General features: G+C 41.7%; 3 protein-coding genes across 7 annotated transcripts; all 3 read left to right on the top strand.

Moving 5' to 3' along the window:
- Positions 1 to 695: 695 nt before the first annotated feature.
- Positions 696 to 3,579, top strand: LOC147141358 (protein THEM6-like). 2 transcript variants are annotated; one of them, XM_086043402.1, is made up of 3 exons: positions 696 to 874; positions 2,149 to 2,653; positions 2,720 to 3,579. In XM_086043402.1, exons 2-3 carry the CDS (start codon positions 2,153 to 2,155, stop codon positions 2,825 to 2,827), a joined length of 609 nt encoding a protein of 202 aa, XP_085899528.1. In that variant the 5' UTR covers positions 696 to 874; positions 2,149 to 2,152; the 3' UTR covers positions 2,828 to 3,579. The 2 variants fall into 2 exon arrangements, with proteins under 2 accessions (XP_085899528.1, XP_085899529.1); XM_086043403.1 differs by lacking the exon at positions 696 to 874 and adding an exon at positions 1,557 to 1,714.
- Positions 3,580 to 3,732: 153 nt separating this feature from the next.
- Positions 3,733 to 7,930, top strand: LOC147141357 (protein THEM6-like). Of its 4 annotated transcripts, none has more exons than XM_086043399.1 (3): positions 3,733 to 3,949; positions 5,685 to 6,189; positions 6,709 to 7,930. In XM_086043399.1, exons 2-3 carry the CDS (start codon positions 5,689 to 5,691, stop codon positions 6,817 to 6,819), a joined length of 612 nt encoding a protein of 203 aa, XP_085899525.1. In that variant the 5' UTR covers positions 3,733 to 3,949; positions 5,685 to 5,688; the 3' UTR covers positions 6,820 to 7,930. The 4 variants fall into 4 exon arrangements, with proteins under 4 accessions (XP_085899525.1, XP_085899523.1, XP_085899524.1 ...); XM_086043397.1 differs by lacking the exon at positions 3,733 to 3,949 and adding an exon at positions 3,953 to 4,085; XM_086043398.1 differs by lacking the exon at positions 3,733 to 3,949 and adding an exon at positions 4,139 to 4,678.
- Positions 7,931 to 8,063: 133 nt separating this feature from the next.
- On the top strand, positions 8,064 to 12,672 carry ftr67 (finTRIM family, member 67). The gene is made up of 7 exons (XM_086043391.1): positions 8,064 to 9,108; positions 9,657 to 9,752; positions 9,822 to 10,055; positions 10,582 to 10,744; positions 10,921 to 11,019; positions 11,567 to 11,665; positions 12,435 to 12,672. The coding sequence occupies exons 1-7, from the start codon at positions 8,500 to 8,502 to the stop codon at positions 12,500 to 12,502; spliced, it is 1,368 nt and encodes a 455-aa protein (XP_085899517.1). The 5' UTR covers positions 8,064 to 8,499; the 3' UTR covers positions 12,503 to 12,672.
- The last annotated feature ends 376 nt before the right edge of the window (positions 12,673 to 13,048 follow it).

Genomic DNA, 13,048 nt, shown 5'->3' with positions numbered 1-13,048 from the left:
TACTACAAAGTAGATGGAAAGTTTGCTTTCGCCGGAACAATTTCACCATCGCAACAAGATTCCGGCGATCTAATGCAGCCATTATAAAGGCAATATGTAATTCATAACTTAATTCCTGCAGACCACGAGTGTACTTTGAAAGTCACTGTCGTCGCTATGCTTTTTTTTTTCTGGTGACCAGAGGTTCGCAGGCGTCTGTACCCAAAACGTGGAGCGTGCAATTAATCAGTCAGAGTAAACTATTGTAGCCTTTTCTGACCATTATCCGAAGAGTATGAATACATTTTCTGTCGTTGGTATGTGTGTACCCTGCCTGATTATGGGTGGATAGATAGAATAGAGCAGCAAAATCTGACCACTTAAAGGTGCCTCAGCGACGTCTTACAATCTTTTAATAAATGTTAGATTGATAATAGCACTTTAATAAACAAATAAACTCTAAAATATAGATTCACGACACCTTCACGCATCACTCAAATCAAAATAAATAAAAACCAAAACAATCTACTGTACTGCAATTTTTTCTTATCTTATTAACCAATCGCCGCCGCCCTCATTCTGTTGCGTCACAACCGGTTTGTTAAATCCGGAAGTGAAGCCAAAAGTCACAATAAACCGTCAGCCAGATCATCAAACACTAAATATGTCATAGCCTTACAAATAACTGAAGATAGCACTTTAAAACACTAACTTTGATTTTCCCTGCTGTGTTGTCGTTCCTCGACACTTTTTAATTTGACGATGATGCACGTAACACGAGTTGTTCACAGCTTTTATTTTGAAGGTAGCATCGGAAGTAATTTTTACAAGTAGCAGACACTGTGATTAACTCCCCCCTAAAAAGTAAAGGTTGTGTTCCATCAAAGACACTTAGGTGAGTTTATGCTTCATGATTTTACTTCGCTTGCAATGCATCCGCTATGCTATCCACGCTGCTTGCCGCCACAGCTAGCGACTTCGTGGGTAGTTGAAGTTGTTGAACTGGCAAACACGTGCATAGGGTATTGTTTATGTATTCTAAATTGCATTGCAAGTGACCAGATTAAAGTTCGAGTCCTTGCCTCAAGCATAACCATATGACTTCCACATACAACCATGTGGGAGTGTATTAATTTCCCTGTTGTTTTAGCGTGGTACCAGTGTGGCGTGTTTGCCACATTGAGATCTGCTTCACTTGAAATCTCAACTCTGCGTAAAGCACACTCGCTCGTCTTGCAAGACCCGTTTTTCCCTTCTAAAAAGTCATACCTCAGTTATTCTACGCAGGTGAGAAAATAGCTGAGTTTGTCAAATTGAGTCACGAGACCTCAGAGGCATGATTAAAAACACATTTTCCTGTTTCGTTTAGTTAGACCGATTTGAAAAATATTCCTCCTCCCTGATATAGAAACGGAACACAGAGTTCAAATAACATAATTACAAGACCTTGGCAAAAAAAAAAAAGTTTGGGAATTTAGCAACGGCAACAATAAAAGATAAAATAATTTCCCCCCCAAAATATGAAAATTATGCTGAACTCATATTCCACATACGCAATATTTATCAGAATGCCATGTTTAGACTAGTGAAGGCGCATAGAACATATTGCAAATATTTTGGGGGGGTTGACTTACCCTTTTATGATTAATGCTTATGATTATTTTCTTTTCTTTGTAATCATATTTTTTAGTATGGCCCCGGAAGACTTGAAATGACCTCAGCTCTCCCGCACCTGGTATGGAAAGTGAACTCACCACCTTAAAATAGCAACAACAAAAAAAGTTAATTTAGCTAATTATTTGCCCAAAATATGAAAATTATAAACGCTAAAAAATTAATTTAGAAAAGACACAAATATGTTAACAGGTGAAAATGTATATTACTTACTGAAAGATGTATAGTAAAAAAATATATATTTGCCTTAGATATGGAACTTTTTTAACCTGTACCATTCACTCGGAGGGTGGGGCGAAGACTTTTTTTATGAGATGGATGAGGAAAAAGACAAAAGCCCCCCAACTGTGTCAGATAGCCAGGAACTCTCTTTTGCACGGCCCCCTCCAGGTCAACCCAACTGGATTTAGGCCTGGAATCTGGATGAGCCATCCTAAAACGTAAATGTTGTTCTGGTTATTGCTCATTGTCACATGGACCCGCTTTGACCTCCAGAGAGATGTGGCTGCTGCTGCTGCTCGCCGCCCTGCTGGCTCTCTTCTGCAGCCTGGACGTGTGGTACTTCGTGCGGGCGGCCGCCGTGGTCATCCGCGCCTGGCTGCAGCCTCCCGTGCGCGACGTCACGGCCGAGCAGGTCATGACCGGCCGGGTGGCCCCACGCGACATCGACATGTGTCACATGAACAACGCCCGCTACTTGCGCGAGTGCGACTTCGCCCGCTTCTCGCTGTACGTGCGCAATGGCGTCTTCAAGGCGCTGCGGGCCCTCAAGGCCTCCATGGTGGTGGGGGCGACCACCATCCGCTATCGCCGGCCGCTTCGCATCGGCGAGCCGTACGAGCTGCGGAGTCGGTTGGTGACGTGGGACGACAAAGCCTTCTTCCTGGAGCAGAGGTTCGTGTCGAGCAAGGACGGGCTGGTGTGCGCCATCATGTACTGCAAGCAGACTGTCCTACGCAGCAGCCCGGACAGCGTCATGCAGTATCTGTGCAAACGGAAGGTGAGGCGTCATCGCGATAATGTGTCCAACTTGGAGCGTTTTAACTTGGGCTTTGGATCCATTCAGGTGGAATGTCCCGAATTCCCAGAGGACCTCAGGCACTGGGTCAACTTCATCTCAGCCAGCAGCCAGAGCCTGAGAGCAGAAAGCGGCCTCCGGGAGAAAGACAAATAAGCACGGACATAACAATTTTTCAGTAAACCCACGTGATTCGCAGGGTATAAGGACCGGGGCCTGCTGCAACTAGCAAAAATCTGTGAATAATTGACGCCCTTCCTGGAAGGGGTTTGTACGAGTACTTGGGTATAGATGCCACAAGATACCAGCGCAGGACCTAAACCAAAGGACCAAACCCTTAGAATGTAAACAATCTTGAACCCATGTTACATAAAGGCGTGTTCAGTAGTTGCATTATTCAACACAAACCACCACCTTCACGTGACATTGGGCTCATCACTGGTATAGCATACTACATACCACATAATAGCACCAAGTGGTGTGACAGCACACGTGCAAACAAATGTGTGCACTCGCAGTTTACACAAACTCTACTGAGTCATTAAACTGTCTTTGGCAGCTGCACACAATAAGTGTAGCGAAGTACAGCTCAATTTCAATGGTTTTCAATTCTATTTTATAGTAGACTATATGGGCTATTAGTAGCTGTAAGGGAAGAGAAGTAGAAACATACTGTTTCACTTTTGACGGCGCACAAAGCGAATTCAAGGACCTCCAAAAATAAAACCTGGAATTAAACCAAACCGCAACATCAAGATTAGGCCAAATAGTGCCCAAGGACAAAACCACACTCGCCAATATTTTTGTCATGAATCATTGAATTAAAGTTGTGCTTTTTTTTTCCATGTCAGTACTACTATTAGAACCTCTAACCGACAACCTCTTGGGGAAAAAAAATATTTTTTCAAGATCCTATGACATTTGTATTTGTTTTTCTATTTCCTGAAGCAGCATCATGAATGGAGTGACTCGGATCATTGAATTTGGACACACAGATTGTTTTCAATTTTAAAAAAAAAACTATAAAACATGCAGAGAATGAGATTTTGAAAATACTGCAGGGATGGATGGATGTAAAATATAGTGCGCGTCTGCGCACTATACGGATGACATCATTGTTTACCCGTATAAGGAGATGTATGATTTCGGTCGGACCATGCTGAGGCGTCACATACCAGGAAGTGACAAATAACTTTTTCCTTTAAGGGTGTTAGTACACCAGTATGACATCAAGGTTATCGCAGCTACGTGTCCTCTTGCAAAGTCGCCAACTCCTCGGTAAGAAGATGTTGGCTGTCCTCAAAGACGCCAGTTAAATGACATAAGTATAAATAATCTAAGGAGTACTTCACGTGTTTGTAATTATAATGGGTGCGTTCGGAGACAGAGATAACATAATGGAAGACGCTAAAAAGTGAGTTAAAAAAAAAAACACCCTAAATTTTAATGCTCTGGGACGGGCAAAATTGGGATTAAGTTGCGGATATGTTGGTGTAGCAGTATAAAGTACTACATACGTTGTACATACCGTTATATCTGAAACGGAACGTTCACCTGTTAAAAAAAAGTATGTTGGTGTTTCTGAAATCCGACGGGGGTTCAGTGGAGAGACATCACGCGAGAGTGATGTGTGATTGGTGGAGAATGAGGAAGTGAGACGGTTAACGCAGGTGTGGCAACAGTTTCGGGAAAGCTGCATCTAAAAGTTTGCGACGTATGTTTTATTACCATCGGTAAACGCCATTAACTGGTTAAATTTAGACGCTAACTATCTCTACCGCGTGAAACTAAACGAATAAGAAAACAACGAAATCTACCAGATACAAGGGAGGTAGTGGTATTTGACGAGGATGCACATAATTTTTATTCATGCAAATCTTGGTTCCCGCCCAGTCACGTGACGGCACATACCCGGAACTCATGTCACTGTAGCCCGTACCCACATTCAAGAGGTACCGGCTTCTGGTCTCATCTCAGCCGATGTTAATGCTCCCTTTGCCACGCACGGTGAGTCGTTTGACGCCATAAAACGACAAAGGAACCCTTTGCTTGTGAAGACGAAGGCGTGAACATTTTCGCGCCGCATGCTTGTCGTTATAACGCAGAAGCGACCTGCCGGATATGAATATAGCTAGCGAATTAGCTAGCTAGCAGAAGCCAGAGCATCTTGCTGCTGGAGTGTCGTCTATGTCCTCTCAAGGTTGAAGTGAATGGGTTTCAGATATTGCTTATATGTCGTGAGCGAGCGGTTCGTCTAGTACGTCTACGTTGATAATGTAACACTTGAACTGACATGGCAAATTAATATGCAGTTGTTAGTTTCAGAAATTGTCAGGTGGAGCACATCATGTGGGGTAGTCTTAGTTGGACCATGCATTTCTAGTACCTAGTAGTCATTTTCTAATATTTGTTGGAATATATGAGGATAAGCGGTTTGGTTAATGGATGGATGGATGGTTATTTGTACAATCTTTGTCTAATGTTTGGAGTTTTATGTACAATTCTCAGGGTTGTCTGAGGTCATTTTTCATTGATTTAGTTTTTAGTTTTTCGTTGGTCTAATACAGGGATGGGCAACTTAAAACTCAATTTTCGTCAGCGCTACGACTTGGAGGGCCACATAGGACTGCACACTTTCGAACCAGATGTATGACAAAAGTGTTATTTTTTTAGAAGGATGACATTCATGGATGTCTTTTTTTTATTTTATTTTTTTAACCAATGTACAGAAGTGTCTCCTAATGTATTTTAAGGTTAACTCATTCACTGCCTCATTTTCAGACCCTCTTTTACTCTGTTTAAAAAAATGTAAATTCTCGGGATTCAATGTTTCAATTTTAGTAATGTTTTTGTATGATTTCAGTTTTGGCATTTTTCGCCAAATTAGTTTCTGATGTGTTTATTTTTGTCAAATATTTTTGTAGTACTATGCTTGCTAACGTTAGTATTTTATTCCCCAACATGTGGTCTTGTTTTCTATTATGGTTGTGTTTTTTGTTTCCCATTCGACCAGAGACATGCTGCTGCTGGTGCTGGGAGGCCTCCTGGTGCTCTTCTGCACCGTGGATGTGTGGTACTTCCTGCGTGGGGCGCACGTATTGATCCAGACCCTACTCCAGCCACGCATACAGGATGTGCTGGCGGAGCAAAGGGTGGACGGCGTGGTCCTCCCCCACGACGTGGACTACAAGGGTCACATGAACAACTCGCGCTACCTGCGTGAGTGTGATTTTGCCCGCTTTCACCACTACATGCGCAACGGGCTCTTCGTGGCCTTGTGCAGGATGGGGGCCAAGATGGTGATCGGGGCCTCCACCATCCGCTATCGGCGATCCTTGGCGTTCGCCGAGACGTTCGAGATCCGCACTCGGGTGCTGGGCTGGGACGACAAAGCCTTCTACCTGGAGCAGCGCTTCGTGTCCAAGAAGGACGGCTTTGTGTCAGCCGTGTTGCTCTGCAGGCAGAATGTGGTGCACAGCAGCCCTGAGGAGATTGTGGAGTTTGTCTGCAAAAAGAAGGTGAGTCACTCGTTGTGCCGCACAATTAAGTGGGCCGCACTCAACTGTAATAAAATGAATATTTGACAAAAAATAGCAGAAAATGTACAAAAATACAAACGTATTTGGAAAAAAACATTTTTTAAAAAAGACAAAACAATGCAGAATGGTAAACAAGTATTTGGGAAACAAATATATACTAAGAAAAAATATAGAATGTAAGGAAAAAAAACTAAGACAAATACTAGACACAAGTCAAAAACAGACTACAAAAATATAAAGGGCTAGAATATAATCTAAAAATGAAACCAAAAAAATTAATAAATGTTAGAAAAAGCGCAACTTGTTATAAGCTGCTGTTTATTTCTCAAAGGGGGCAATAGGAGGATGCATTTAATTCAAATGAGTCATTTATTTAAGGTGTACTTCATTTATGCACCCAGTGAGTAACCCACTTTAGCGCCACTAAGTGTCATGCTTGTTTGCTCAAGATGTGTTGTTGTTTTTTTTTTGTTTGTTTTTTTTGGGGCATGTCACCAGATTGAATGTCCTCCGCTGGGCGAGGACGTTAAGCACTGGATCAACTTCATTTCAGCCAACAGCCAAGCCCTGAGAGCCGAGAGTGGACTGGAGCAGAAGAAGGACGAATGAACGCATGCATATCGTTAGCAATCCAATCACAAACAGTAGAGGGCCAGTACACGGCCTAATAATATTCCTCTCGCCTAGTTTCTTTTTTTCTTTTTTTTTAAATGGCATAAATGATAGAGTACGGACATATGATCGTGAAACTTAGTGATGCGTTCGCGCAGGCATGCAGCAGCAACTTGATCTCCCAGAGAATGTGTGTGTGCGCTTTGTGATTAGTTTGTACAATATTTGATCCCAAAAAAAGCATCCCATAGAGCAACTTCCATGTTTTATCATTAAGGGATCATATGCTGTTTTACTTTTTGTTTGCTTGTTTGTTTTTTTGTTTAGTTTTTTTAAAATCTCATTCACTGCCAGACATTTCCTCTTTTACCCTAACGTTTGAAAAAAATATATACGGTAAATAAATTTCTGGGATTGAATGGCTGGACTGTGAAAAAACAAGTAAATTTGTCAATGGCAGTGAATGAGTTAAATGCTACGGTTTGGCGCTATGATGGGTGGTATTTAAAACTTAATGTTGCAGGCAACTTTGAAAGACATTACATGAAGAATATGAATAATTTATAAACCTTGCACTTCATCTTCTGACCAAAATGTTTGTTGTTATAATTATTAGCGTTGAGGTGTATGTCTGAATGTTATGTTATGAATGCACTGATGGAGGCGAGGAGGCCCTGTTCCTCTTAAATTATTTATGTAATGAATCCATGTACAATAATAGTATGTTGGTTGTATTTAATAGCAATTTCAAATAAAAATGCACTTAAGGCAGAAGTCAACCCAAACATCTATTTTTTTAAGTGTATGTTGAAATTTTGTCACTTCCGTCGACTGGAAATGACATCACACACACACGCACACATTCAGGGCTCAGATAACGACCAATCATAGCTCAGCTTCAGAAAACAGGTGAGGCGTGATTGGTCCTTATCTGAGCCCAGGGTCTGTGATGTCATTTTCAGTTGACAGAAGTGACAAAATGAGTTAAATATGCTTAACTCATATTTCATATTAATCATATTGCCTTGTTTGAACTTGTGGGCCAGAATAGACCATATTCTTGAAAAAATATGTTTGGGTTGATTTCCTTCTAAGTCTTTTTCTTTTTTTTTTGTATTTATTCACTGAACATTTTGGTACACTTGCACAACCTGATTTTACATGTGTCATCAAAAATGTCATTACAAAGATAAGGCTCAGTTTTGATCAATACCATCAAGCGGCATTCTGTTAATGTTTATTATTGTGTACAACATGACACACAAAGGAAAGCCAAAATATTTTTTGTGGTGTAATTTACAATTTTCTTAAATGCTTTTTTTCGTGTTGTAATTTACAATTTACTTGAATGCACCTGGGGGGGGTCCAGCGCTACCCCGGCCTGCCCTCTGGCTCCGCCGTTGCTTCCAGTAGTTGGTGTTTTCGGTGTAATTTGACCACTTGTTTTATACGGCAGATTATTTATGTTAATCATCCATAATATGTTGTATAGTTATGTAACACATCGTCGAGGTAAAAGCAAAATGTACAAGTTAACATGCGTCAATATTAAAACTCGTCTGCTTCCGCCAGTTAGCCCCGCCCCCAACGCAACTTCCTGTAAACAGTATCTGTGTGGCGTTTTGTTGTTTTTCCTCCGTCTCACGTTAACTTCCCATTCCTTCACTGCGGGCGACGATGGCCCAGGCCGGGGTGGTCCTGGACAAGGACCAATTCACCTGCTCTGTGTGTCTGGATGTCCTGCGGGAGCCGGTGACCATCCCGTGCGGCCACAGCTACTGCTCCGACTGTATCCGCAACTACTGGGACCAGGACGAGTACCTCGGCACGTTCATGTGCCCCCAGTGCCGACAAAGCTTCAGCCCGAGGCCGGCCCTCGCCCGCAGCACTTTGCTAGCAGACGTGGTGGATCGATTCAAGCGTAGCGGATTCCAGGAGGTCCAGACAGGCGAAGGGGGACAACAACAACAAAGCCTGGCGGAGGCCGGCGACGTGGAGTGCGACGTGTGCCCCGGGAGGAAGAACAAGGCGGTCAACTCGTGCCTAGTGTGTCTGGCGTCGTACTGCGAGCTGCACGTCCGGCCGCACCACGACTCGGCCGTGTTCAAGAAGCATAAGTTGGTGTCGGCCTCCAAGAGGCTCCAGGAGAGCGTGTGCCCGCGTCACGATAAGCTGCTGGAGGTCTACTGCCGCACGGACAAGCAGTGCATCTGCTCCATGTGCCTGACGGATGAACACAAGGGGCACGACACGGTGCTGGCGGAGGTGGAAACACAACTGCAGCAGGTAACTTGGCTCATGTGACAAGGGGATATATAGTGGAACTCGGCATACTCGCGGTTCGGCACCCGCGGATTCGCGGAGGAGGAGGTGGCAGAAGTACCAATCTACATAAGTAGAAGTACAAATACTTGTATAAAGAAAAATATTCTATCAAAATAACCGATTCAGCCCCTTAAAATGTTAACAACGGGCCCAGCATGAGCAAACTAAAACGTTTACAAAAAAAAAAAAAGATGAATCAACTACCAATACCTGAAATAAAATACACCTTAACTGAATGTGTTTTTTCAGATTTGATAGAAAATTTGGGGACATTTTACGCTGGCCCACTCGCAACATCAAACAATTCTCTTAAAATTCTCAATGTTTATGAACATATAAACACATATGGGGGATATCTTATTTAACAAATCATTGTTGTTAAATTGTGAAAAAATTCTCCCTGATGCGCCATGATTATTAAATCTTGTCTTCCTAATACATCCTAAAGTAGGAATGGTTGAAAATGATTACGTTTTTTTTTGTTTTTTTGTAACGTTTCCCTGGTCCAGAGACAGCTGACCGAGATGAAGCTGAGCTCCCAGCAGAGCATTCAGCAACGAGAGATGGAGACTCAAGTGCTGAGACAAGCCATTTTCTCTCTCAATGTAAGTCAATGTAACACTCGCATCATTTTCTTGTCAAATGTCAGAAATGGCACCCCACCGCCTCCGCAGCGTTCGGCTCGGCTGGCGGCGGAGACGAGCGACAGCGTCTTCAGCGACCTTGTCCGCTGCGTGGAGCTGAAGCGCTTCGAGGTGCGCGAGCTCATCAAGGCCCAGCAGAAGCAGGTGGTGAGTCAGGCCGAGCAGCTTCTGGAGAGGGTCCAAAAGGAGATGGCAGAGCAGAAGAAGCGAGAGGCAGAGCTGGACCGGCTGGCCCTCGTCGACGACCACCTGCACTTCCTTCAGGTGAGGTCGCCGCGGAGGATTTTGGGGGGCTTTTCCTGCCTTAAATTGTGGCTGGCTGACCGTTCGATTAGAGCTGAACAATTTTGAAAAATAACAATATGTCCCTAAACGTATTTTTGACACTGCCTTAAAATATGTACATGCTTTTCTTTCTCGTACAAATTTTTGAAAAATATTTTCCTTTTTGGTTTTTAAGTTTGACCCACAAAAGCTTGCGCAATATGGATTTACATTTCAGTCCAAAAATTCCACCTGTTGCCGAACCTATCCCTTAATTTATAAACACTGTATTGTTAAATGTAATACAACAGTACATTACATATTATATTGTTATTATTATTATTATTATGAAAACCTGATTTGCCAGAGAAAAACGCCGGCAGATTCTGAATCACCACAAAAAGTTAAACTAGAAAAGGTTACTTGTATCTCTGAATATTTTTTTTTTAAAAAGTACACATTTGCTGACCCATGTAATCTAATTGTAATTAATTGTATTTCCAACTTGATTCTTTTGTCACGACAGAGCTGTCAGATGCTGGCCGCTTTGCCGCCCGTGTCGTCGACTCTGCCCGCCGTCGCCGTGGAGCCCGGCCTGACGTTTGACTCTGCCACAAAAGCCGTGTGCGACTTTAAAGCGCTGTTGCAAGAGGTTTGCCAGGATGGATTCGTCAGCATCTATGAGAAAGGTGAACTTTTGCTTGACACTGATCGTAAACGACATCACATGTTTTTTGTGTGTGTTGCCTTTTTGGTGGACGTTTTTATGCCATATCACCTATTGGAAATCCGATCAAAAATCAAACGTGTACCGCACTGAAGTGAAAAGTATTCAGGGCGATGATGGATTTTTTTGTTCCGTCAGTGAGAGAAGTGGCGATCATGGCTCCTCCCCTCAACCTTCCCGCCGACCTGACCACGCCCTCGGCCGACGTCCAGCCCGCTGCTCAAAGGGAGGAGACAGGTGAGTGAGCAAGACCTCGTCAAACCGCGAAAGCCGCGTTGCCCCAACAACCTTCACTGAGCCACATCACTTCATTTTTACTTTAGAAACATCTCACACACTGTCAAAGGAAAATGTCACCCAAAAAGTCTAAATACTGAAATTATACTCATCTCGTCTCTAATTGCTCACAAATGTACTTACCCGGTGTGAAACTTTGGGTTGAACGTAAAGCTATTGTTCGCGCAACAGGTGCGCACGTTATTTGTACCTTCCGTCTTCGATAGGTCGCTAGCATAGCAAGATGAACAAAGATAGATTATTTGTAGTAAACATAAAATCGTTTTTGGGACAATCAAGTGAAATCGGATCCTTTCCCTGCAGTCAGAATCACTTTAACTTCATGTCCCGACTGTGTATTGTGTTTAACAGCCCCCTCTAGTGGCTAAGTGAATACAACTAGCATGTTGAATTATTTTTAGATTTCAGTGACAGCAGGTGTGTTTACCGGAGGACATTGAACTGTTAACACAAGTGAACAAAAAAAATTCTCTCTCTTTCTCTCTAGGGTTCCTGTCACCTGGGCTGGACCAAAGCCCCGTGAGCCCCCTCAACCCTTTCCTGAGCCCAGGACCAGTTGTGCCCATGTTTGTCTTCTCGCCTTTTGGTGGGTAACTGCTGCAAATAATTTTTTTTTTTTTTTTTGCTAGAACGTCAGGTTTTCATAATAATATAACAATAATACAATATGTAATACAGTAATATTTCGGTCAAACTAGCTCAAAAACATGATGTGCAAAAAATAATTAGACATTTAAAAAAAAAAATCTGTGTCAAAAATACGTTGTGAGACCTAAAGCCATGTGATTCAAGTTTGCTGATGACCAGTGTAAATTACAGATTTTTTTTTTTCTTTTAGATTTTTTCCCAACACTCTGCCACGTTTGTAAAATACATATGTACACAAATGTATTCAACGCTCTCATTTAACTTGATCACATTAAAATAGACGGTATGATTAAACTGTATTTATTATAAATATGTATTACTCATACATGTATTTCAATATCTCTTTTTATCATTTCTGATTGACCAGCTTTTCAGACATACATTTCTTATGAAATAGTATTTATTTATGATTTCAGCACTATCCAATAATTTTAATATTTTTTTAAAAAAAAGCATTTCTAGCACAACCCTGTGTAGATTGTATAGATGTGACCAGTAAATCAATGTTTTATTAACTAAGTCCATTTTACTGTTTCGAAAATTAGCAAAATGAAGCTTATTAAGATGGACAAATAGGTTTTTAAAAAAAAAAAAAAATCACAGCGAAACAAGCATTTTATGTATGAGTATTCATCCATGTCATTATTATTATTATTATTTTTAAATTAAGTAAGTAATTGATTAAGTAATTTATTTTATTTTTGCAGGTTCCAAACTGTCTTCAGGCTCCAGGCAGAGGCACCTCCAACGCCGCACTCATGCCAGAAAGAAATGAGACTTGAATGTGGCCATTAATTCCCATATTATTAACTTCACATGCAAAACCTTGAACTTTGATCATCGGGCTGCAGTATTTTCCACATTCGACATACCTCTAAATATACTTTTTTTCCTTTTTTTTTTTAAGAAAAGTGGGAATTACAGCAATGATTTGCCGATAGTGTTGTGTTGACCAGGTGAACGGAAGAAAGGGTCTCACGCACACATACAAACGCACAAGCACGCAACCCTGACACTGTTTGGATGACTGACTGTACTTTACTTAACGTGTACTTGATTTTTCAAGAATTCATCAGAGGACTGAACTGAGTTTAGTAGTTTGAAACAGAAACTGAATATGGTTGCACATTTTATGAATGTGACTTATGTTGTTGTTGTTGTTTTTTTTAAGTATATTCATGCATTCATAATATATTATTTTGGTTTGTGTCATACTGCCATTAAAAAAGTCAAATTGTGAATACTGTTGTGTTTACGGAGTGTCAACCAACAATGTATAAATACAGAATGCTGGTATTTGGTAGTATCGCCTCTATTTATC

Source organism: Filicampus tigris, chromosome 10 (assembly GCF_054856515.1).
Source record: "Filicampus tigris isolate MCC_2025a chromosome 10, RoL_Ftig_1.0, whole genome shotgun sequence".
Taxonomy (NCBI): Eukaryota; Metazoa; Chordata; class Actinopteri; order Syngnathiformes; family Syngnathidae; genus Filicampus; species Filicampus tigris.
Note: the sequence above shows the minus strand (reverse complement) of the source record. Positions and strands in the feature narration are given on the sequence as shown.